The following is a 24,844-nucleotide window of genomic DNA, read 5'->3' on the forward strand; positions in this document are numbered from 1 at the left end:
TCCTCAGTGCTATTACTAAGATACGGTGTTTCCGGTTTTTAATCAAGTTAAAGTCAAGTAATGTAGCCGTCTAGAGATTACTGTATCAAACGACTTCCTTCAGCACAAACAGAACTTTCAACTGAACACAGATTTTTTTCCCCATTAACTCTGAATAGTGCAACTTTATAATTACTTTGTGTTTGTCCCAATAGTCTCTGCAAAAACAAAAATTTGATTACTTTTTTTCTCCTTTTTTTTACCTTGAGATCACGGTACACAATCTTCCCAGAATGCAGATAGTCCAGGGCAGAGACAATTTCTGCACCATAGAAGCGTGTGCGGTCCTCTGAGAACACCCGCTCTCTCGACAAATGGAAAAACAGCTGCAGGGTAAACAGCAGGGACAGGATTGTAATAATTACTGATTTAGTGGGGGAAATTAACACAAACATAAAACACCTCTCATCACCATATTGTGATGATAGATAGTGTACTCTCAGTGGACACTCAGCACTCTTAGACAGCAGCTGGCTTATCTTTTCCAGGTTTCCAAAGGGAGAAAGCGAGCTGTTAAATCAGCGTTTTAATCAATATACCAATCTTGTTTAAGGCATTCTGCTTGCTACTCATTTAACCTTCAGTTACCAGAGGAAAAAAAAAAAGTAGGCAGAAGAAGCATCATTCTGTACTTCTCCCACCAGCACTTCTCAGATGTTTATTTTAAGCCACTGAGAAATATCACTAAAACAACCAGATTCGGGCTCTGCCTTAAGTTTTCCAGTAATTTATTAACTTTCCCTTGAACTGACAAAAGTCTAGCTCCTCTGTGGACTTCAACTGAACAGGAGAACAGACATTTTACAAAGCCAGCATATTCGTATTGGTAGGAATATTCATAGCCACTATAAAAAACAATACAACAACAGCTTATAAAAACATGTCTATGTATTTAGTGCATTCATTTATTAGGGGGAGTTGGAGGGGTGGGGGTTGTCTCTTCTTTAGTACTTTATAAGTAACAGACCTTTGCAGATACTTTTTCAACTAAAGTCTTTCAGTATAAAATACTAGTCATTAAATGTTGCCAGTATATTCAGCTGCAGCGAAAAGGCGTAAAGTCAAGCTCTGTAAGGCTGTCAGCATCTTATTGGATAAAACGGCACCCTCAGAACCTGGAACAACACCTAAAAAAGCAGATTTTTTCTATTTAAATGCTCTCTAAAATGCCTGGTTTTATTTACTATGTCAAGAAAACCTGGGAAAGTCCTCAAGCAAAGAAGAGTGGATACGTCTCTGTATTCTGCTTAAGACCAAATGGATTACCTGCCTTACCCCTTCAAGTTACAATGGTTTTGATTTTACCACAACAGCTAACAATCAATAAAAAAGAAATACACAAATGTGATCATCTATAAATTAAAGAGAGACAAGGAAATCCATATCAATAAAAATAACAATAATGTGCTTAATTTGTCATAATCACATCCTACTTTACACCAGTAGTAAACCTACACGGCTGACACGGCACAGAACAGTGTAAGAAATTCTGCAGCTCTTTTCAGAATGTGGATTTCTCAAAGTCTAATTAAAAAGTCAATCCTATGAGCAAACAGAAGTCAACTTTTTTCCTGAGATTTTTATTTCAAAAAATGTGTATTCCTTTCTTCTGGACTTAAAGTTCCCACTAAAGTGAACCTTTTGGCAGTATATACTTGTATAAGCAAAGACTTAACAGAAACTACAGTATGGTTCAAAGAGAATATTTCATTTCTGTTCTTTGTACCTGAATTCCCCTTTCAATTTCTTTTTGAATTCTCAAGATGCCCTGTACAAAAATGGAATACCTGCATGACAAGGAGGATCATTACTCTGTAGGTATTTCAATAGCTCCTGCTGCTCATTTCCCTGTTTAAGCACCCATCCCTGGTGGCAACATCAACCCTCCCTATAGTAACCTGCTGTCTGTACTGAGGACTTCCTAATTGACGGTGCAAACACAAGACCACTACAGACTAAGTCTGCCTTCATGAAGTGCCTCACATATAAATTTGAGAAAATAATAAATAATTTTCTCAATTTTGTGGGTCTTTTCCATACATTTCTGCAAGATTTCAGTAGAAAACAAACACCACTAAGTAGGTCTTCATCCAAGTAAAGCACATTACAAAATTTGTGTCATTTATGACCATTCAGTGATCTCTTTCATAAAAAATGAGCTAATATTAGTAATCTTTAAGAGTTTTGCTTATTTTGACGGACTCAAAGTAGTATAAAAAATCCAACTTTCAGATCACTTTTTAATGTCTAGAAATAGCAAACACTTTCCAAAAATTTATAATATAACCTCCAGTTAGCCCTATATTTATATCTATGCAAAAGGACTATTGCAATTTTCTGTATGAAAGAGACAAATCCAGTAGCTGAGCAGCAAAGTCTCAGAAATTTCTAAAACCTCAGGATACTTGCCAGTAACAGATGTATTAGTTTCCATTAAAAAAAAAAAGAGTTCCAATTTGAATCTGAGAGTTGACAAGCTGAAAAGCCAGCATAACAAAATTTTATTTTCTTTAGTGTTTATTTCTAACAAAATATTCTTGACATTTGTAACTTCAAAGTAAAATGACCAGCTAGAAACAGCTAGCAAAGTTCTCTGTTTGCAAGAGACCATGAGTTCCCAAGACAGGTTATTTTAACATTACATATGACATAACAGTCACTCTTCAGAAGTATTTTTCTTATTATTATAGTAACAGTACTATACATATATACCAGTTTCAAACAAAAAAAATATTTAGATGTAAAAATGCACATTAAAAGTGAATTCATACATTCATACACTATATGCTAAAGATATTAAGGCAAATTTTAAAATTATAATAAAAAATCTAATTCAGTGAGATCACAGCGTTATTTTCAGCTAGTTATTTATTTGGTTCACTATTTTGGAATAACTATGCCACCAGGATTTATTTACGATTGTCAGAATAAGGATTAGATTTATCAGGTCAGAGAAGGAAAAAATAAATCTGATGAAAGGATATGAAAAAAGCTACCAACATTTGCACTATTTATTGATTTACAGTTATTAAATATATGCTATAAAGTCACTGGAATTGCAATAGAAATAGCTTTGGCACAAAGAAAGCCATTTTGCACGTAACATTTTGATGGCATACATGAGGGTGCTATAGTTACAGTGAGGACTGGAGCTATAAATTTCCTGGTATGCCTTTATTTAAAAACTGAACAACAATGTTGCCATGGGTTTTTTTCCTAATAAAAAGTCTTAATGGAAAGATTTGAACACATAAAACCAAAGATCGAACATAAAGGTATAGCCAAGTGCAGAACCAAGCACGTCAAATAGATAAATACGTTGTATCAATTGATACCTTAAACTTCTACAACGCTAGTGACCTATTTAGCATGTTAGAAGTTGTATGACTAGCTCCTGCTGTTGTATATTGGGTTTGCTCAGCTCTGCAGTTAAACACATTTTATATTTGTCTGCTGCTTTGACTCTTTAGCAAAGCATTTTCCGTAGCAGCCTTGAAAGAAATAAATAGACTAGCATAACTTTATGCTAAGAAACAGCCATTTACTTAAGTGTTTAGGAAAACAAAACAGGATACAAGTAAGATAAAAATGATAAAGCTTACAACAAAACTCAGTTATTTTTCATTAGGTAGGTTGCAAATTCTCTTTTTTCTAGACAGCAATAGCACTTGTTCAATTACAACAAACCATTTAGTTCTCTCTTGCCTAATGAACTGAAGTAAGAACCACGGAAAATAAAAAATGCCAAGTGGAACAGAGATTCAGAATTCCAGTGTGCAAAAACTATCTGAACAAATTTTAGAGACTCATTTATTATACAGATAATTACCAACTCAGTTTCTTACAAAGTATGGAATTTGGAATTATCCTGAAAGAGCAAAGCACGGAAGTTAATCAACTTATTAGTCAGCTGAATCAGTGTACTCTGCAGAGAAATGTAAGTAACAGGTTACATTCCTAAAGCTTTTCAATCTCTAAAGCAAAATACTGGAAATAAAAAGTGGGAAAAAGACAGTCCAAAAGTATTCCAACAATGAAGATCCATTCTTAGAATATAATTTTTTATAGCACAGTTTATACTATTCTGTGGCCTAGAAGTTGGGGGAACACTATCATATACTACTAACATACTGCAGTCACATAGTACTGAAAATTATAGGGGTTACAAAAGGAAGAGGAAGCAAATCAGGAAAGCCATCATCAATACATCCTTACACTTTCTTTTTTCCCCAATAAATGTTGATAGGACAGAGACAGCAAAAAACGTATAAAACCTAATGGGGCTTCTTTTCTTTAAAGCAGGCCTGTGTTCATCTGTAAGTATTAATAAGTTTTACTTTTTAAAAATATGTACATGAATATTCTATATTTTGAACCAAAGTGAAGAACACAGTTTACCATGCAATACTGTATGCATTTTTCCACCACGCACTCATAAAATATGCCATTTCAAAGTCTTTATAATAGAACATGGTCACCTCAACTAAGCCAGATGAGAATTATTTTCCTAAAATCAAATTTCAATGTCTTAACATTACTTTAATGTAATTCCTTCACTATAACAATGCCACTGATAAGTAACCACAATGTTAGAAGTATCCTTCAGCTCCATACTGTAACATAGTTTACGATCAACAGACACTGCTAAGCATTTCATCAGGAGTCCAACAGCAACACCAGAAGAAGTAAAAGTTTTCAGTCCAAAACAAAGATTTCATGATTGGGCCCTTAAAGAGCATAAAATTAACTGTATGATTCTTGTTTATAACCATTTTAACACAATCTCTTCTCCTCCATAATGAAATTCAGTGACACCCTTTCATCAATTGTTTCCTTCCTAATCACAGGAACTGAAGACTCCTAGTACCAACCACACTTTTTATTAGTATACTAGGGCAGAAGCCTAAATTGTGTCATTTTCTTGCTTTCACCTGGGTGAGAGTCAAGAATGCAAATGTAAAGCTCAACAAGTCTTCCATTTGGAGGACTTTTCAATGGGCTCCTGAAAGACATGATACATGAAAATTCCCAAGGGAACTGACTCAGGCACAACTGTTTAAAAAACAAATTCTAAAGGATTTTTAAACAGAAACCCACTGAAGGTAGTACAGCTCTGGAGAGAGAAACATGGTACTACTACAGTCAATTTTCCGCTAGAAGGGTATAATTAAAAGATGAACTTTCAAAATCTTCAACAGTGAGAAACCATTGCAAGGAAATGAAACTTTCTTGGAACAGAGGGAATGGTAGAGGGAAGCAGCAAAAGAAAAAATCTGTGTACCATATAGAAGATATGCTCAGAAATGGCTAAAATGCTGGCTAGCGTTTATGTAACTTTTATTCAGTAGTTCCAAGTAAATAACCAGGCTGTTTTTACAAATATGAAGTCCTTCGTACTTTTTAGCAGTGAGTGACTAAAGTCTGCAATTCACAGAAAAAAAAATGGTAAGATTAAAGATTTTCCTATTAAGAAGAACAGTCTGTCCAACTTACTATTCCAAATCTTTAGCCAAAAAGAAGCACATAAGTGAATCAGAAGAGTTTCTTCAAAGAAAATTGCCTACTTAGTTAGGGAATGGTCATTATTTTCCACTGTGGCAAAAATTTATGGTTAGATTCACTGAATTAGGGAACCAGTAGCAAAGAAGGTGAGCAACTCTAACAAACAAGAGCATCACACCTGAAAGAAGTGACACACCGCTGGCAAAGTACATTGCAAACCAAGAGACCCATGACACAAGATGTCTGCAGCAGTTAACACAAAGGTGCCCTACCCAATGCAGAGGAATGCAAGATACACACCTGATCAAAACATAGTGTCAGAGTATTCAATCATAAGAAAGGAGCTGAAAACATCCTCTCTGGGCTCTGCTCTGCATTCAGATATGGCAGAAAAATACCTTGCAAAAAGGTAAGTGTCTGAACGATAGGCTGATATTCAAAATACTCTCAAAGTACATCCCCTGAGATTACAGAAATACAGTAAGATCTTACACAGACAAAACTTAAGAAGAACTAGCTAATTCATTAAGGTGCCACTTTTAAAACTCATTGTAAATAGCACTGACTTAATATTGCTGACACAAGTTCGATGTTAAATAAGCCAGCTGAGTGTCCAAGAGAAGGCAGTTATACCATTACTGCTGAGAAAGATTTTTGTGTCTAGTCCAACTAGCCAAAATGGTTAAAAGCCTGTGATGTCCAGAAATGGGTTTACACATTCTGAGTCAAAAAGTCATCCTCCCATTCAAGAACCCTATAGCACCACCTTTAGTCATGGCTGGGAGAAGGCCATGAACAAGTTAGGATGTAAATGGGCCTCAGACTGAGCACTGAAAACACCAAAGCAACAAACGCAAGTCAGGCACTCTGGGGGTGCTCAGGCATTAGGGTTATAGCTGAAGACAGTTTCATTGTAGGAGAACACAGCAGAAGGATAATGAAAAACATGGTACCATGCTGCAGCAATTCCTGAATGAAGGAAGTTTTCTAATAAAAAAAGCTAGTGGAAACACTTAGTACTTTAGTGTTATCATGCAGCACATAGTAGACAAAATACGAAAAACCCCCTAGTTAATGTTGTAATCTGACACATTCTGAATAGCAAACAGCACTTAAAAGGGAGACTGGAGCACCTCCCCATATGAAGATCGGCTGAGAAAGCTGGGACTGTTCAGCCTGGAGAAGAGAAGGCTGCATGGAAACCTCATAGCAGCCTTCCAGTATCTGAAGGGGGCCTATAGGGATGCTGGGGATGGACTCTTCATTAGGGACTGTAGTGGTAGGACAAGGAGTAATGGGTTAAAACTTAAACAGGGGAAGTTTAGATTGGACATAAGGAGGAAATTCTTTCCTGTTAGGGTGGTGAGGCACCGGAATGGGTTGCCCAGGGAGGTTGTGAATGCTCCATCCCTGGCAGTGTTCAAGGCCAGGCTGGACAAGGCCTTGGGTGATCTGGTTTAGAGCGAGGTGTCCCTGCCCATGGCAGGGGGGTTGGAACTTGATGATCTTACGGTCCTTTCCAACCCTAACTATTCTATTCTATTCTATTTTCTTTGGGAGATGAAAGCCCTCTTCTTAGATTGCAATTCTCTTTAAATCCACTTGACAGATATAGTTTTTGATATTACATTCTTCAGGAAATAGCTGGAGGACAGCAATGACTTAAAGGCTAACTACACTAATAAGTTTAACACTTAACTTCAAATTTCCAAAGTACACAGCAAGTGAAGAGGAAGAAGTAACGAAAAATATGAACACTTTTCTCATACATATTTGAAATGGCTACAACAAAGAAGAAAGCACATATTTCACATTAGGACAAAAATAAGACTAGTCAACAATATTTTTGCTTGTTTGCACTACATTATGACCATTTCATGCCAGAACATGCTACAATATGCTTGAAGAAAAAACAGTAAGATATTTGTGTCTTTCAAAAATCTAATTTTTCCAGAAGAACTGCTTTTGACCAAAAAAAAACTTTTTTTTTGACAGCACAGTTGTAAAACACATCCACATTTTTTTAAATAACAGTTTTAAAAAAAATACAAAGAAAAAAGACAACTTTCAAAGATACTAGAAAGCAAAAAAGGCAAGAAAATATTATCTTTTAAAGTGTAACCCAGTGACAGTATTACTATTAAAAGTGCAGAACATCTTTTTTCTACTTACCTCTCCTCCATTAACATACTCCATCACAAAACACAAACGATCCTTTGTCTGGAAGGAATATTTCAAGGACTTGCAAAGAAAACAGCAAAACCAAACAATTATCATCTTGTATTAACCCAATTTCTTGCACTTAAACTGGAACAAAATTTAATTTAATCCTCTTAAGCAAACAATTCTGATTTGGTGAGCATTTTCGGAGTAATTAAAAGTGTGAATTCCTATCTGGAGCTTGTGATGAATTAACAAAAACCTTCATGTCTTCCTTCATCTCTGCCACATACCCACTGATATGAAAACATTATGCTTGTTATAATAGAATTCTACATAGTTGATAAAATTGCACAATTCTATACAGGTTTCTTACTGCCATATATGGAACCAGCTATTCTCACTCATTTTATGATGTCCACTTCCATGATGCCCATGAAGAGAGATATTACAATATTCTTTCTCATTTCTCTCATATAAAAACTTACAAGTGATCTAAACCTCCAGCCTGCTTTCATATCCAAAAGGAGTCTCTAGTTTCACATACCATACAATGTTAAAAACACTGACAAATGAATATATTTATTTACATATCATTTAAAAACTGTAACCAATGTTAGTACCTTAATTAGAATTTTTGACTTTTCATGCTGATTTGATTTTGCTTGGAAAAATTATACCAAAGCAAATCTACAGATACAGTTCTAAAGAAACAAAACACAGTAGAACTACACATAACAAAATCATCAGGCAACTCATTTGAGTTAAAATACTGCATGTGTCCTTAAAATATTTGCTTAAGAATATCAGAGACATTTAAAGATACAACTGCAGTAATTTGCAAAATTTGGCTGCAATTAACGCCTACTCCTGCTTACCTTCACACTCTAAATTAAATAACTTTAGGGGATCTCATTTCTTTTCACTGAATTTCCAAGAATATTTTGGCCAAGCAATGTGAATGCAATCCTCTGCTTTCTAAAGGGTTTGGTTCATGATTTTCTAAATAGGAAAGCTTCCATGCTATACTCTGGTATTTTAATACAAAAAAGAAAATAATTTTTCCCTACCTTAAAATACATGTTAATCATCTTTTGGAATCAATGAAAAGCCTTTCTAATACATTCTCAAACCAGAGGAATCAGAATTACTTCTACATAAGTCAGCTGTAAAATTAAAGCTATTAATCATGACTTGTCATGAATCTCAAAATTTTCATCTTATTTTCAATAGCTTCAATACCTTCTATTAAATCTAAACCATATTAAGACAATGACACTGAGGTAGTGGGGTTTCAGCTTTGTTGCTCCACGGGCTACTTATGTTGAACAAATAGTATTTTTTATCGTTTTATTGAACTCAATTGAGTTTTCTTGATAAAAATTACTTGATATTATGTGATAGCAATAACTTTTATTAAGAAAATGTTCAACTTGTGATTTCTGTATATGAGCAACAGTTACATTCTACAGTTAAACTGAAGTGCAGTTGAGCTTCACAAAACCGTTAGAAACAGACTTTCTGAACTCTTAAATACATATTCTGATAAAGGATATGAGAAGCACTAGATAGCCACTACTTGTTTACAAATAAACACAAGAAAGACTTCAAAATTTGTAAATACTGTTCATAATGAAACTCCCATCACGTTGAAAACCACCTGCTAATGCACTTAAAACTAATTCTTGATACTTACTGTTAAAAAAGGGTGTCTCGTATTTTTCAACACTCTGCTTTCTGTAAGCGTATGAGCTACTTCATCCTGAGAAATAAAGAGTAGAAGAAGTAAGTCTGAATTAACATATAAAATTGTCATTGAATTAATTAGGAGGAAAAGGTCAACACTTTCAAAAAGAATAAGCTGCAGTACAGTTTTGGAAAATGATCGAACCTGAGAGAGACATGAAAAATAATTCATGTTTTCTGAGAAAAGATTTTAAAGTAAATTTAAGTTTGGCAAAATACAATTAATGAGTTTCACTTTAGTTTTTTATTTTCTTGCTTTAAATGAAATCTTTAATTTTATATCCAGTGTGGGGAAGTAATAGCTTATAATATTGGATTTGATAGTTTGAAAATACAGATATCACAACTTCACATTTCTGGTATGAATCATCTGAACAACATATCTACAGAGAGACTGAAGCAATTTACAAGAAATGTACACATAATAACTCAGAGGCATCTATAAAACCTAGTCTAATCTAGTCTAATGTTAAGTAAATAAAGTTTTGCTGGCTTTAAACATTCACTTGTTCAGGTATTTTTTTATTTTTCTTTAACTTTCTTTTATTTTTAACTTTTCTTTTATATGTAGCCATCCAAAACTCACTCCTTCCCTCCATCCCTCATCCACTTTGGCTGTCCTTAAGAGCCAAGTGAGCAGTGCTATCCTGACTGGGAGCAACGCCCTTCCTCAAGGGCAAACACCTTGCCCATGGGAGGTGGGAAGATGTTCCTACAACCTCACCCCCTTTCCAGAAAGATTTCGAGAAAGAGGCCCTCTCAGTAACCCCCCTGCCAGGCGGGATACCAGAAGAGGGACACATGGGAGGCGAGCAACAGCCTGGAGGGGTGACAGGGAGCCCCCAGTGGCAGGGCTAAGGCCCCTTCATGCCACTAGGTTTGCAACGAACGGGCGATGAAGGGGCAAGGGGGAGAGGGATGGCAGGAAGAGGGCTCACCCTGCACTACATTTTCTGCAGTGTTAAGCTACCACTATTATATTATGCAGAATTGAAGACTAACTTAGTGTGACTCAAATTTCAACAATAGCCCTGCAGAAGTAAATATATTTAGTCAGAGTATACTTTATTATCGCTACAACTAATACCAATATAACATCATTGTACTACATGCTTAGCAGACAGTGCTCTGCAGATAAGGTATTACTAAACTAGAAAGTAAACACAGATGTCAGGAGCTTTAAATTAGACTTAAAAATTGTCAAAATAGGAAGTTCAACAACAACAGAGTTACTGGTAAGAAATTATGATGCCATTTAGCTGAATAGCAGTGCAACACTGAGCCTATACACTATAACCTCATACTGGGGTTAAACCAAAAAACTCTTCAAGGAGATAAGCAAACCTAAAGTTAGCTTTATTTATTTATTTTTCAACCTCAGTGGTTCACCAGAAACGGGGCATAAAAAGCTGGCAATGGCCAGTTTTTCTGGAATTGCTTCAGAAGTCTGTGATACTGGTAGCAATTTCCTGGTAACTATAATATTAATCTGTCATGAAAATTTAGGATCAACAGATTTAGTCTGAACTGAGCAGATGCTATATAACCTTCTAGACAGAGCTGTCAATGCATCACTTTTCTGCTTTATGTTAACTGTTAGGGTATGACCTTCTGTAGTGCACATTATAGGTTGGGTGGGGACTGCAGATCTCTACCTACTGACCATACCCTTAGCACTGATCTCCAGGGTTAAACGCTATTGATAAATCCCCATGGCATACTTACACACCCACTAGATCAGGCAGCTAAATTCATGCCCAAGTCTGCTTATGTTTTCAGTTTGGGAAGAAGTGGGAAAAACTGGTATTTGGTGACTGTAGGTAAAAATACACGATCCCTTCACTTGTGAAGATCTAAGCATAGTCTATTTTTTATTTTTTCATCAGTTTCTTATCAATATACAGCCCTACTATGATAAACTTAGAGGGACTCCCTCCAAAACAAAATTCCAGTTTTGAGGAAGTCAAATTTAGAAGACTGAGGTGCTCCTATTTTCATCACAGGATGAAAGGTGTCTTTCCTTACACACTTAATCTTCTCACTGGTCAACAAAGAGGGAGAAAAATGACCCTGGGATTGGTTTTACTTGCGTCTCCTGGTGATAAGAGCATGTAGGTTTCTTGCTCTCAACTTGTTCTATGGAAGTGGGATTCAAAACTATAATTGCTACAAACAAAGCTTAGACTAGATGATCTTCAAGTTTAAACTTCTTAACATTACAACCAAGCAAAAGAGCTAGTAACACTGCACTGATCAAGCTTAATTGACTGGACAATGCAGTTTAAATTACTTCAACAGACATCAGTTTCAGACTTCTCTTGCTCCTCAAAAACTGAAAATAATAGAATTTTAGTCCCATGCACAGCAAACTTATCTAACTTAGCAGAACAGAGCACAGGTCCATTAAATTAGTTTTATTTATTAAAAAAAAAAAACCCAACGCAGTTCACTTAGAACTTTTTTCTTAATTCTTAAGTATGTAATATACCCTACAATGCATTTTTTTCTGGTTTTAAACTTGAATTGCACTTTCTTTCTACCCAGTGAACTCTCTCAAAATGTTGGCATATTCTACATTGCAAGATGCTGGAAAAAAGCATGCAAAATGGGTACACATTCTAGTTTTTGTATTCTTGTTTTCTGAAGATACATAAATATTTCTATCAATTTCAGTTACCATCAAAAATAAAATGCAACTTACATATTAGATATTGATCATAGTATTTGAAAATATTACACAACATTAAAACTATGATCTTCCTTACCTTTGCAATAATGACTTCTTTTTTCAAAATCTTCATAGCATAGTATTTCCCACTAGCTTTCTCTCGGACAAGGATAACTTTGCCAAACGTGCCTTTGCCCAGTAGTTTTAAATAGTCAAAATCATTCATTGTCTGTAAGAGGCAAAGAACAAGGATTAGCAAGACTTATGTTACCCATTTCCAACGTGTACGAGTGTGTTCACACGTAATCAAATGCTGCTACCAAAATAGTAACACTTCACAAAAACAGGTACATTTCTACGATCAAGTTCATAATCATAAAATCATAGAATACTTTATATTGGAAAAGACCTTTGAGATGATCAAGTCCAACCAGTAACCTAGCACTGTCAAGTTCACCACTAAACTATGTCCCTAAGTGTCACATCTACATGTCTGGGTCTTTTTTTTCAAATACCTCCAGAGATGGTGACTCAAACCACTTCCCTTGACAACCCTTTCAGGGAAGGATTTCTTCCTAATATCCAATCTAAACCTTCCCCAGTGCAACTTGAGTCCTTTTTCTCTTGTGCTTGATTGTTTGTTATCTGGAAGAAGTGACCAAAACCCACCTCACTACAATCTCCTTTCAGGTAGTTGTAGAGAGTGTTAAGGTCCCCCCCGAGCCTTCTCCAGACTAAACCTCAGCCATTTCTCATAAGACTTGTGCTCTAGAACCTTCATCAGCTTTGTTGCCCTTCTTTAGACATGCTCCAGCAACTCACTGGCCTTGGCTGCCTGGGCACAAGCTGGCTCATGTTCAGCTGGCTGTTGATCAACAGTCCCAGGTCCTTTGGAATTGTTGTGACCCAAATGCAGGATCGCCACTTTTGACTTGTTGAACTTCACACAATTAGCCTCAGCCCATAGATCCAGCCTGTCCAGATCCCTCTGTAGAAACTTCCAGCCTGTCCAGATCCCTCTGTAGAAACTTCCTACCCTCAAGCAGATCTTATTTTTACAAAGCACACATAGAACAAGGCATTTCATGAACGCTCTACATCTAAGAAAGCCTATCAACACTTGCACTACCAGGGACATAAGAATGTATCAGCAAGTTTTGCATAACACCAATCACTGTACTGACTGTTTTTCTAAAACATACATGAGCCTTACTGCAGTATTATACCAGTAAGACTACTGAAGTCATTGTATTAGAAGTGGACTTTTAAAAATTTGAGTACAGATTATGATTATACGGTTTTTACATTAATCAACCTGGCTCTGAAAGGAAAAGGTATCAAATTATTCCCTCTCATATGACTTCATTATAGTGACCATTCAAGCATCTAGTACTGCCCTAGTTTTGCAGGCTAAACACAGCACATCCAAGAGCTGGTTCCACTATACAATTTGAGCCTAGTAGGCTTATCAGCTCAACTGGAGTGGCACACACTGAAAGCGTATGACCAGATGATCTCAGATCCCCAAGCAGTTTAGTCACTTTCATAAGCACAAAGCCTGAGTCAATAATCATCTTAATTCTGCAAGTTCATTTCACGGCCAGTTCAGAAGCACCAATCATACAGTCTATGCATTAGATGCAAAGATGAGGATATTGGAAAAAACCAGCACAATACTGAGATGCAGTGACTGGAGAGGGTCACCTTGGAATGACAACTGGGTTATTTTGGCTAACTCAGGGCCAAATACTGGTTTCCACCATGTGCTTCCAAAGCCCATCTTTCAGCGCGCTGTGTTACTGGCTTCACTGCAGCACCACATCACACAGGCACCCAGGAACCTTGAGGAAATCAGTTAAAAGCTCTGAAAGACAACACGCTCACTTATTCTTGTTATAGTACTGTCCTGCAGTGTCAATAATCTTCCTTCTTTTGTGAATAATACACCATGAAACATTTATGAAGAGTAATTATGCTCCAAGTCTCAGTTTTGCTAAATTACATATAGTTAATCCTTTTATGTGTGAGGAAAAGATCGTGCCTTATCTTTCACCTTCCTAGAGTCCCTCTCTACCACTAGTTGCTGCCTCAGTCAGTTCTCTTGAATACTGGCATTCCAGATAAACTTCTACTTGTGCCTTCCACAATGCAATTAATAATTTCCTTATTTCTAGCAGGAACACTTTTACAGTGCCTACATGTCTCACACACATTCTAACTGTAGAGCTATTGGGCATATCCCCACTGTGCAATCACAAGCAATGGTAAGAAAATATATTCTCTTGTGTGAAAAAATTAAGGCAAAAATTTCCTTCTGAAATTTATTCCTTTAAAATTGAGTCCATAATACTATTATTGTGGATCTGAAGTTGCTATCGGCAAATGCAATGCTGTGAAAATAATGCATGCAATGGCTCACTCACAGTCAGTTTGAAATCTGCTCACATAAGGGGTACAACTGAAGTTTCACCAAACACATGAATGCTGTAATACCTTAGCTTTTACACATTCAACCTACAACTTAAAAGCTGCAAAAAATCTTCAACAGACTACTTAAGGTAACATCTGGATATTTCAAAGCTTTATTTAAGAGAAGATGCTTTCCATATATCAATTTTCTAGCTACATCAGCAGGAATTAAACCTTTTTCCAACGCAATGGTTGATGGGTAGCTCCTAAGCAATCTTGGTGAACTCCATTCTTTGCTCACACTTAAACATTCTGCAGTGACAGACCCCACTTTGCTGCCAAAACCACCTTAATCAAGAAGAACAAAACCATGTTTATCCCAGTAAGAAATAGGAGTAACAGATATCTCAAAGGCTTAGTATACTTTCTACTTAAAACAAACTCACTTTACAGTTTGTCAGTGTAAAATAAAAAAATTATGACCACAAATCCTTCAACGGTCACCTTTTCCAAAAACTAGCATAATGTGTTAAAACCAGTGATGCATGGTGCAGTATACAAAGTTGTGATCCAAACACTCTGTGACTGCTAGTACTCAATCAGCTAAAGCTAAGACTTCACAAATATCACAGTCAGTACTTTGGAAAGTTAGGTTATCTACTTCAATAGTTCTATAACAACCATAAAGCAAACACAACTGCCTTTGCGCTGAAGGAGTGAAAACTGACAAAACCACATGAAAAATCCACAATGCATTCAAAAAGTAATTTAGGCATTGGATGAGTAACTCAGAGCAGAATCCCCCGTATCTTCAGTCATAACTTAACACATTCCTTGATGAAGAATGACCAACAGTTTTATTGATAAAGAATACTGAGTTACTGACTGTAACAACTTATAATAGGCAAATATTCATTGTATCACAAGCAGTCTCAAAGGCCTTCTTCCCACACTTCTGATCTTTGAGAGGCTGAACTTAGAGATGGACCAGAATCTGAATAAAACCATCTCAAAAGCAGCCCTCTGCCCACACACAGAAGGAGGATCTTGGCTCAGCTGATCACAGACATGGGTTTGATGCTAAGGGCAGCAAGCCAGTCAAATTGAAAGACTCATTTGCCTAAAATTTGCTTACATAATGTTAATCAAAGCAGTCATAAATCTAGCTGTAAGCTCTGTAAAAACAAGTTAAAAATATATGTGTATTTATAAGAGGAAGGTAATAGGTTTGCAAGATTTTGATCCGTGGCTTAACAGCAGGCTATGGCGGTAGTCCTACTTCTAAGAATAAAGTCTCCTGATGTTCTCATTCTTAGGAAGCTCAGCAGAATGCTTAGAGATGATACACAGTGCAGGGTAACTCAAAAAGTCTGCCAAAGAACACAAGACCTTGGGAGATAAAAACACAGATGCCATAGCGAAGGGTGTATTGAAAACTGGTGGAAAAATGGAAATACTTCCTAAACCTGAGGGATGTTGGTAAACAACTTTGGAGGCTCCCATAAGACTAGATTCTTTCTCCTTGATGATTTTCCCACCTTTTTCACCCTTACCAAACTCTAAGAATTTAATCTTTTTCCTCATTACGTCACTTTTTTGTTTCCTCTGAAAAATCTATTATTTACTTATCCTGCACCCTGCAAAACGAATTTGAGAACAAAGGGAAAACAATAAAGCTACAGGAACCTGCACTAACCAAAGAACTGCATGGTGTTCAGCCTTCTCTAAAGCCTATTTACTTCCCTATGGATGACCTGTTCAAAAGAATACACCCTACTACTGGTGTTGAAAATTCCTACCAAGGAACTATTTTTAAAAAAATTCCTGATTTGCATAAAGATGATACCACTTGGAGTTTTCATCTGATTTCATGAGGAAGAAACGAAGAAACTCTACTTACAAGGAATAGTACAGCAAGAAACGAAACCAGTTTGCTAAGAATTTCTAGTGCTCTGAATTTTAGAGATGCTACTACTGTAAAACTTAAGTGGTACACCGACACCATTGAAAAAATGAGGGGGGAGAAAAAAGAAAAGAAAAGGAAAAAAAAAAAGGCTTTTGGCTCTTCAGCTAATCTGGTCAGGGACATTGCTGTCAGGTCAGTTCAAATCAAGTTCCACATCCTAAAGACCGTGTTCTTTGTAAACCTTTTGCTACCTTTTTAAAGAAGAACAGGCCCACTCCTCTCTGTCTTGTTTCTTATTTCTTAATCTGATTATGCTCTTCTACTCATATGTATACCATCTGGTGCACGCACAAGCAAAATTCACTGGGCTCAGATGTAAAAATCAGGTGACAAAACCAGCTTGTAGGACACATTGCACAAAAAATCCCTGAAATGAAAAGAAATCCAATACCCACCCCCCCAAAAAAAAGCAGTAAAATGCATTAAGTCATTATAACAGAAATGGTTCCGATTACATTAACAGCTACAAAGGTTAAACAGAAGCTTTTCAGAAACATTTTGACAAAACAGAAACAGTTCTAAAAAAATACATTTTTTCCCAATTTCAATTAACACAGAAGGAGTGACAACTCTGCATCATTACGTTATTTGTGATTCCAAGAACTTTTGAGAACCTTTCACTAAAGTCTTCCAATCGTCAGAAATCTGCAGTGGGATTTGGGCGTTCTGGAAGAAAGAAAATCCTTGTGGACACTAGCATGCTCTTCACCAGCTAAAGAAACTCCATTCTGCTCTATTACAAGGTGTTGAATATCACCATTTTTCATTTCACCTTTCTCTCACAGAGTTTGCTCTTGGCTTGTTGCCAAAGCTGTTAAATACTCTGCAGTACTGCACACACACTGTCCCAATCACTTATTTCAACATTTCTTAAAGCATCAGTGCCAAGGCAAAAACAAAACTGATCTTCCTCCTCCTTTTCCTGTTTCACTTCCACAGCCCCTTTTGTTTTAAGGGAAAATGCACTGCACTGTGAACAAGGAAGACATACACACAAAATAAACTTCTTATATTAGAAAGCATTCATTTTGACACCTTGAAAATGCTTGCTGTTATGCAGTGGTTTTGTACTCCACTAAGAGGATACACAGGCTTGGAACCATGCTCTGATATTTAATAGAGCAAACTCAAATCCCTTCCACATAATCACACTGCTTCTCAGAAGACTGACACATCTTGAACGCTGCCTCTGCCTTGCTGTCACTTATCATATTGTACCCTGCAGCACAAACATTAAATATCTATGTCACAAGGCTAAAAGTTCAATGTCAGCCTGACAATGTATGATAGTATTGTTACAGCTGTATATAAATACCTTTCACCTTTCTCTACAGCAGAAAAAGGTTAGAAAATTGCATACAATGAAACAACATGAAAGAACTGTTTACTCTGCAAACTTCTCAGAAGTTAGGACGTGACAGCATTAAACTAACACCTTTATTATATTTGTTATATTCATAAGAGTATAGTTTTCAGCCACTGACATTTCTATGATTCTTGCTTCATACATTGTAACAAACAAAACATGCTTTATAAGTAAAGGAACACATCCGCTATTTCTTTTCATTGTTCATCATTCAAAAGCATTCAGTTACATTAGCTATAAGACTATTTTGCCCTGTCAGCAGACTTCCTCTTCATTTTTTCCATGTTTCACACTTCTACCTAAAAAGAACAAAACCAGTCCTATACAGATTATTTTTCTCATGCAATTTCAATGCATTTCTTGAGTCAGGTCAACCCTGTATAGTAAATGAGAGACATCCATTTCAATGATCCATTCTTCAAGAGTAGTTCGTACTTACAGAACCACAGGACAAAATGGAAACACAAAATAATAATAAGCAAATTTCTCTGTGGCACTGAAGCTTTAAAACATGCTCTTAGTTGTATGCTTGTCATGGTGACTCTGAAGACGCAACTACTAGTATGTTATAGCTAACAAGACACATATTCCTACTTAATACCAAAAGCTGTGGAGGATTTAAAAAAAATAAAACATTGTTTTCCCTTACTTCATTGAAAACTAAAGCAGAGTCATTTTCCCAGTTAGCAAAAAACAAGGTCATTAAACCCCAAATCCTGCTAGCCTTTTTCATGTAAATTATCTAATTTGTACTGGGTATCATTTGCATGAGAAAGGGTGCAAATCTACTTGTCTAAAGAAAATATTTTATTACCATACTTCTAGAAGAGTAAACAAAAAAGAAAATATGAAAGTAATACTAAAACAATAAGCAGAACATTAACATGTGCCTGAACAGCTGAACTTTGTTTTTCAGAAGTGCTGTATCAGAGAGCATAACAAATAAATAAAACTAGAGCAGTTCACCTTTACTGAAAAGAGTAAAGATGAACTTTTTAACAAGGGTAGGCAGTAACAAGACAAAGGGGAATGGCTTTAAGCTGAAACAGAGTAGATGTAGGTTATACATTAGGAAGAAATTCTTCACTATGAGGGTGGTGAGACACTGGAACAGGTTGCCCAGAGAACTTGTGATGCCCATCCCTGGAAGTGTTCAAGGCCACGTTGGACAGGGCTTTGAGCAACCTGCTGGTTGAGCCAGTGGCAGGTGGACTGGATCTAGATAATCTTTAAGGTCCCATCCAATCAAACCATTCTGTGATTCTAGGATTCTATAAAATAAACACATATGTATTTTTCTGCTTATAATACATTGAAATGTATGTAGAAATACTAGTCCCTGTATATTGTTTTACCCAACTAGATCATTCTACAGATGTTATTTTATGTATCAGTCTTGTCAGTTCTTTTTTAATGTCATTACCTTTCTTTTATGATGGGTTGTTGAAGCATCCATCTCTTCTTCTCCTATGTTGTCTATCTGTGAAGTTGGACTACAGTTCATCCTCTCCTCTTCTTGCCTCTGAAGTCTGTCTGCTACAGCCTGGATTGCTTCTGTCCATTCTTCCCTACCATGAACAAGCCAAAATCCCTATTAGAACTCATAAATCCCAATAAATGATTTATAAGGTTTTTCACATGCTACATTGCTTTAATGTTCAATTCTTATGTTACACAGCAAGAGATTAATATAAAACCATCACTTCAATTTCTTTCCAAATTCTGCATTATGTTAAAGATGGTGAAGTTCAGCAGCATCAAAAAGGATTGCTGCATGGTTAATTTCAAAAATTACCAGTGTCTGATTTTATAAATACATTAACAGTGAAAACTTGAAAACACTTGCTCCAGGTATAACATAGCTCAGAGCATAGAATGTTACCTCCTATCCAATACTATGATAACAACTTGCTGTTTTAAAAGACTTTTTATGAAATTCTCCCTCTATGTGAGACATTTTCACAGAAAAAAAAAAAAAAAAAGGTTTATTAAACCATGTTGTGTGTTCAACTCTTTGTCTGCCTTCACTTAAAACTCAACTTGTTGGCTAATTTCAAATTCCCCCAAGAAAGAGGTCCTCAAAGATAACCGAATTCCTACAAGCATTATAAAAAACAGCTGCACAAAGAGGCAGGCCTAGGTGAGGGTTTCTGTGGAGGCACTAGCCAGGGCAGCTGAGTTCATGGCTATTCTGTGCACTGGCTAACCAGCACAGATACACCAGCCCTACACCAAGTGCAGCACCTGCTGTTACTGCTCAGCCAGCAAGGGATAGAGGAGGACTCTGGTGCTACTGCTGAAAGCTGTCAGATGTGCTACGTTGCATACACAGAAGAAAGATAGGGTGCAGAAAAGTCTAAGGTAGAATAAAAAAAATTCTAAGTGAATATACTAATGACAGGGAAACAACAGCAAAAGCAAAGTCACCGGGGTCTTTTATTGTTACGAACAACATGAATAAAACCAATTAATAATATTAATCTCAACAGGACAGATGCCCACAGTGGGAAGACTCAGTGCATCTAACCAGAGACACCATATAAAACATTTTAGCAAGATACACCATCCTGTATCTCCTACATTCTTTTGGTGCATTAAATAACCTCATTCTTATGAGTTTGTGTATGTTTAATGAAAGAAGAAAAACTAATAAGCAAACATAAAATAAATTATATCAAGCATGCTGCTTTCTGTGCCAAAAAAACCCCGAGCATATTAGGATGAGAAAAAGGAAAATTTAAGATAGCAAGCCTGGAAAATCCTCTAATGCAGGCTTTGACTGTTCAAAATTTAACACTTCAGAGACATATCATGACATAGTTTTGGCTTATTTGAACACACTCATCCCACCTACTCACAGGCAACTGAACACTAGCTATGAGCTCAGATAATATATTACAGAAGCTGACTTACAAATTCTTCAACTAACTGTTCAGATGTGCTCAGAATGTCACAGTTCCAAGTGCTGATCACTGTGCCATCCCAGTAGAGACTGTACTGAGGCTTTTGAGTGAAGAATATGGAAAGCAAAGCAAAAAATAAAACCCTCACCGTTCCTCTGGCGTGTCTACGTGGAACGTCCTCTCTATGACAGTGGTCCACTGAAGACATCTGATAATGAATGTGTTTGGCTTTGGTCGCTCTGTTTTCATTAGCTGACATTCTAGAGAAATACATGACATTGGCACTTTTAGACATTGCCAGTTAATGGGTGAAGAGCAAATGAAATTACTTAGATGAAATACAGACAGCTTATGTATACCAATCCAGCATGTATCCACTACACATAAGGAAATACAGTATGGTAATATAACCATAGGCTTCAATAAAAGGTAGAAGGTAACAACCGTAAGGTGAAGAAAGCAGTCAGAGGACTTGATGAAATGTGTATCATTGCCCGTATGAACAGTGCAATCTTCATTTGCAAACTAGGTCTGTGTTATAAGGGTAAGAAAAGTATTAGAGCCCGGATTGCTCCAGTATGCCAAGGTAACAGCAGTAGCCACAGGCATATTTTTCCATCTGTACCTGGCAGGAGGAATATGACATTTTCCCTTCAATGGTAACCATGCCACAATTACCCATGCTACTGTCACTTTAGGATTAGATTTATTGTAAAATACCCTATTTGAGAAAGTTCAGATGTTGAAACTAGCTTGATTATTAAATACAGAATAACCATACACACACAGGGGGACTGTCCCAGGAAACTGTTCAGTTCTGTTGGTGCCCCAGAGCAGAATCAGGTATTGAATCTATGCTATTTCTCCTAAGTATTTCCCTACACTCTTTCTACAGTCCCCAAAAAGTAGTAATTTCAAATCCTCTGTAAGCAAACTATTCCATCCAGCTATAAATAAATTAATTATTTTTATAGTTGGATTTTTTTCCTAGTATTTAATGTTCCTGTAATTTAAGCATATTGTTTCTTGCCCTATTGACTAATTTGTCTTTTCAGTAGCTATCCCTTTTAGATATTCAAACACTATCTCTCTTCAGTCTTCCCTGGCTTAAATCAATTCAACCAACTTAACCTCACAGATTGTGCTTTCAGATCCAAGATCTTCCATGCCACACAAATCTAGACATACAGCAGACTGCCTATTACTCCTCTCTCACAAGACCACAACACTGGTGATTCAGGCAACGGTTCAATTAAACTGTGTGTTAGATTTTACAGTGTATCACAATGCACTAAATATTACATCTGCAAAACACTGACCTACTTAACTCTTTATTCATGCAAATATATTTAAACATTTTTGTGACATTAAGGTTACTCTGTCAAAAGTGCAGTTTGTTTTCCTGCAGCTACCATGGAACAGACACAAACACTGCATCTCATGTTCTGGAATACTATCACTTCTTCAAAGCTGATCCAGACCAAACGTGCGATCTAAAATGATTCAACAGGTTCACAAATCAATCAATAATGAATATGTCAACAGACTTCTTGTTCATTTACAATGGGCTGTAACTTCCTTTTGGTAGAGCTATCACCTACCAGCTGACCCACACCCTTTTACTGATGTGGCTGACTACACTTTAGCATGAAACCTTACATTTACTCTTAGTGAATTACATTTTATTTATTCCAGCTAATGTCAGTGCTTTAAAAAGGCACGTGATATGACATGTACCACTTCACAAGGCATGCTATTCTCTCAGATATGAATTATATGTTTGATGTATTTTTTCTTCACAAATTCAGGGTCCTGAAACCTCAACCATCACCCACAATTTTACAGGAATGCATTTTAAATATTCTCCAAGGAGCTTTGTAAGACCCAGAAAACTTCCAGCCACCCAACATACCTAGGTACTGCCTCCCTCGGTTTTGCTTTCTTATGCCTTTGTTGTTGTTAATTGTACACAAGACACATACTCGTAGCTGACCTATACTGCATATGCAGCTGCATACTGAAAATACATTAAAGCAGTTCGCTTTTAATATTACTAGCTCATAATAAGCTTAAAGCCTTAGTTCAAGGCATTGATTTGTATATACAAAAATCTAAACAATTTGTGACGCCATTATGTAAGAAATGACCTCTGCCTCCATGATATAAAGCCACACTAAGTATCATCACACTTACTTGTACTGGACCATCCTTAATACAGGCACGAAAGAACTGATGTTAAGGTAGTCTTTGTAAGCACACCTTGATTTAAGAGCTTCCATGCATACTGCAATTTTTAAATTTGAAATTTGAAAAAGCAAAGAAGAGTGGAAGTGGATATGTCTGTCAATATGATGGGTTTTCTGCAGCTTAGCAGGACATCTCAGAAGCTTTACAGACATGTGAGAGAGAAACAAAGGAAATATTGCACTGCAAAGGTGTATTTTTTGAGGCGAAATCTGTTCATTTACCATATACTTATGTAAGTCAGACTTCTCACCGCTCAGGGGGGTGGCATTACATTTAACAAACCTGCATACACTGTGGAGACTCAAAAGAGGAACAGCAATCCAACCACACTGCTTTTATAAACTCAGGTAGGTCTTGGGTGGGATGAGAGGCATCCTCAAAATTTAGAAGAAAGAGCTACAGCAGGATGGACACAGGAAGAGGGAATTTAACACAGAAGCTGGAAGAGAAACAAGGAGGATAGAAGCAGATGACAGGAACTTGTGGCATGATGAGATAGAGCTGTTTAGGATACATAACCAGGCTTGCAGCTGAATGCAAATATTACTCATGAGATCAAAGAAACCCCATCTTCAGGAATATGACTGAAGTTCAAGTTATGAACGTGATGATGGTGAGGCTAGGGTTAACAGGCTATTTGTTTTCTTAACTCAACTGTAGCTCTACGGAATGTGTTGAGCTACCTTCGTAACAGAAGAGACTAGAAGCATTGTCTACTCTAAGATTATCTCATCTTACTCCTGACAAAACCATCCTCTCAGCTTTAATCCTATCACACTTCAATCATGCAGGCTGAAATTGTCTTTGCTGGGTGTCTGCCTAAAGCTGCACACTGCTGGAAAATACTACTTTTTGGAGACAAGACTTAAAACTTGGCAAACCAAGACCTTTGATATCCTTTTAGTATTCCAGTGAAAAGGCAAGGCATCTGGACACACTACATGTGGGAGGTATAAGAGTGGAGTGGGAGGAGGGTAAAAAATTATAATAACAATTGCTAAAGCGTAAAATCATTGAAAACCCATGCACTGAAGTATAATCCAGAGGTTACAAATATCTCCTGAGGTTACAGATATCTACACCTGCTAAATGGAAAGGTCTTTCTCCTATATTTATAATGCCTCATCCTATTCTATAGGCAATAGTAAAAAGAAACTGCCTTGCTGAGGCAAAATCCAATACAGAAAAATAAACTACAGTAACTTATTTACAGAAGAGAAGTTGGGAACAAAAGACTAGAGAATGTACTAAGGGAGAAGAATAGAAATGGGGCAGGAAAAAGACTGTAACCTGTGCAAGAAAAAAAATATTGGGGTTAGCTAGAATATAGCTAAACTGGAGTAGCTAGTTTAGGAGAAAGAAGGTAAGAGAAGTTGTCAGGGACAGAAAAGTGAGGTGACTATGTTAGGTACAGTCAAACCTGCAGAAAAGGCTATACCAGTTGAAAAGTATCCTTTCCAGTGCCTGTAATGGAACTTTAGATTTCACCATTTTTTGACTGCAAATACATACAAAAATACATACATTAAAATCGCATTAATGTAAGTTTGCCAACTCAAGCACACAAAATTGGAACTAACAGAATTAAGCCTGCCTGTGTCCAAATGCTATCTATAATATGGTCTTTATCTATACATTTAGTATAGTATATATAGTATAGTAATTAATATATATATTAGCATGTAATTATGTAAATTTGTATCTAATATATTATATATGTAGCTATATTACTGGTACTACCTATATTTTTTTTTTCAGGCAGTCCTCAAAGTGAAGATGCACATTATTAACAAGAACAAAACATATGGATGCATATACTAAGCTCTGTAACTACCAGG

General features: G+C 36.5%; 1 protein-coding gene across 6 annotated transcripts in view; it reads right to left on the reverse strand.

The window, feature by feature from the left end:
* Positions 1-24,844, reverse strand: part of AKT3 (AKT serine/threonine kinase 3) — a 148,189-nt gene that overhangs the window by 36,990 nt on the left and 86,355 nt on the right. For 5 of the 6 annotated variants that reach the window (XM_061365774.1, XM_061365776.1, XM_061365772.1 and 2 more), the window contains exons 4-9: positions 20,908-21,019; positions 19,280-19,424; positions 12,213-12,344; positions 9,398-9,463; positions 7,714-7,782; positions 243-365 (exon numbers count right to left, since the gene is read on the reverse strand). In XM_061365774.1, the coding sequence (XP_061221758.1) occupies positions 243-365; positions 7,714-7,782; positions 9,398-9,463; positions 12,213-12,344; positions 19,280-19,424; positions 20,908-21,019 (647 nt within the window). The remainder of the gene's footprint in view (positions 1-242; positions 366-7,713; positions 7,783-9,397; positions 9,464-12,212; positions 12,345-19,279; positions 19,425-20,907; positions 21,020-24,844) is intronic. The other variant, XM_061365778.1, reaches the window with a different exon arrangement.

The sequence above is a fragment of the Neopsephotus bourkii genome, unplaced genomic scaffold (genome assembly GCF_033783945.1).
Source record: "Neopsephotus bourkii isolate Nb327-2 ecotype Australia unplaced genomic scaffold, CSIRO-AGI_Nbou_v1 NB_1292, whole genome shotgun sequence".
NCBI lineage: Eukaryota > Metazoa > Chordata > Aves > Psittaciformes > Psittacidae > Neopsephotus > Neopsephotus bourkii.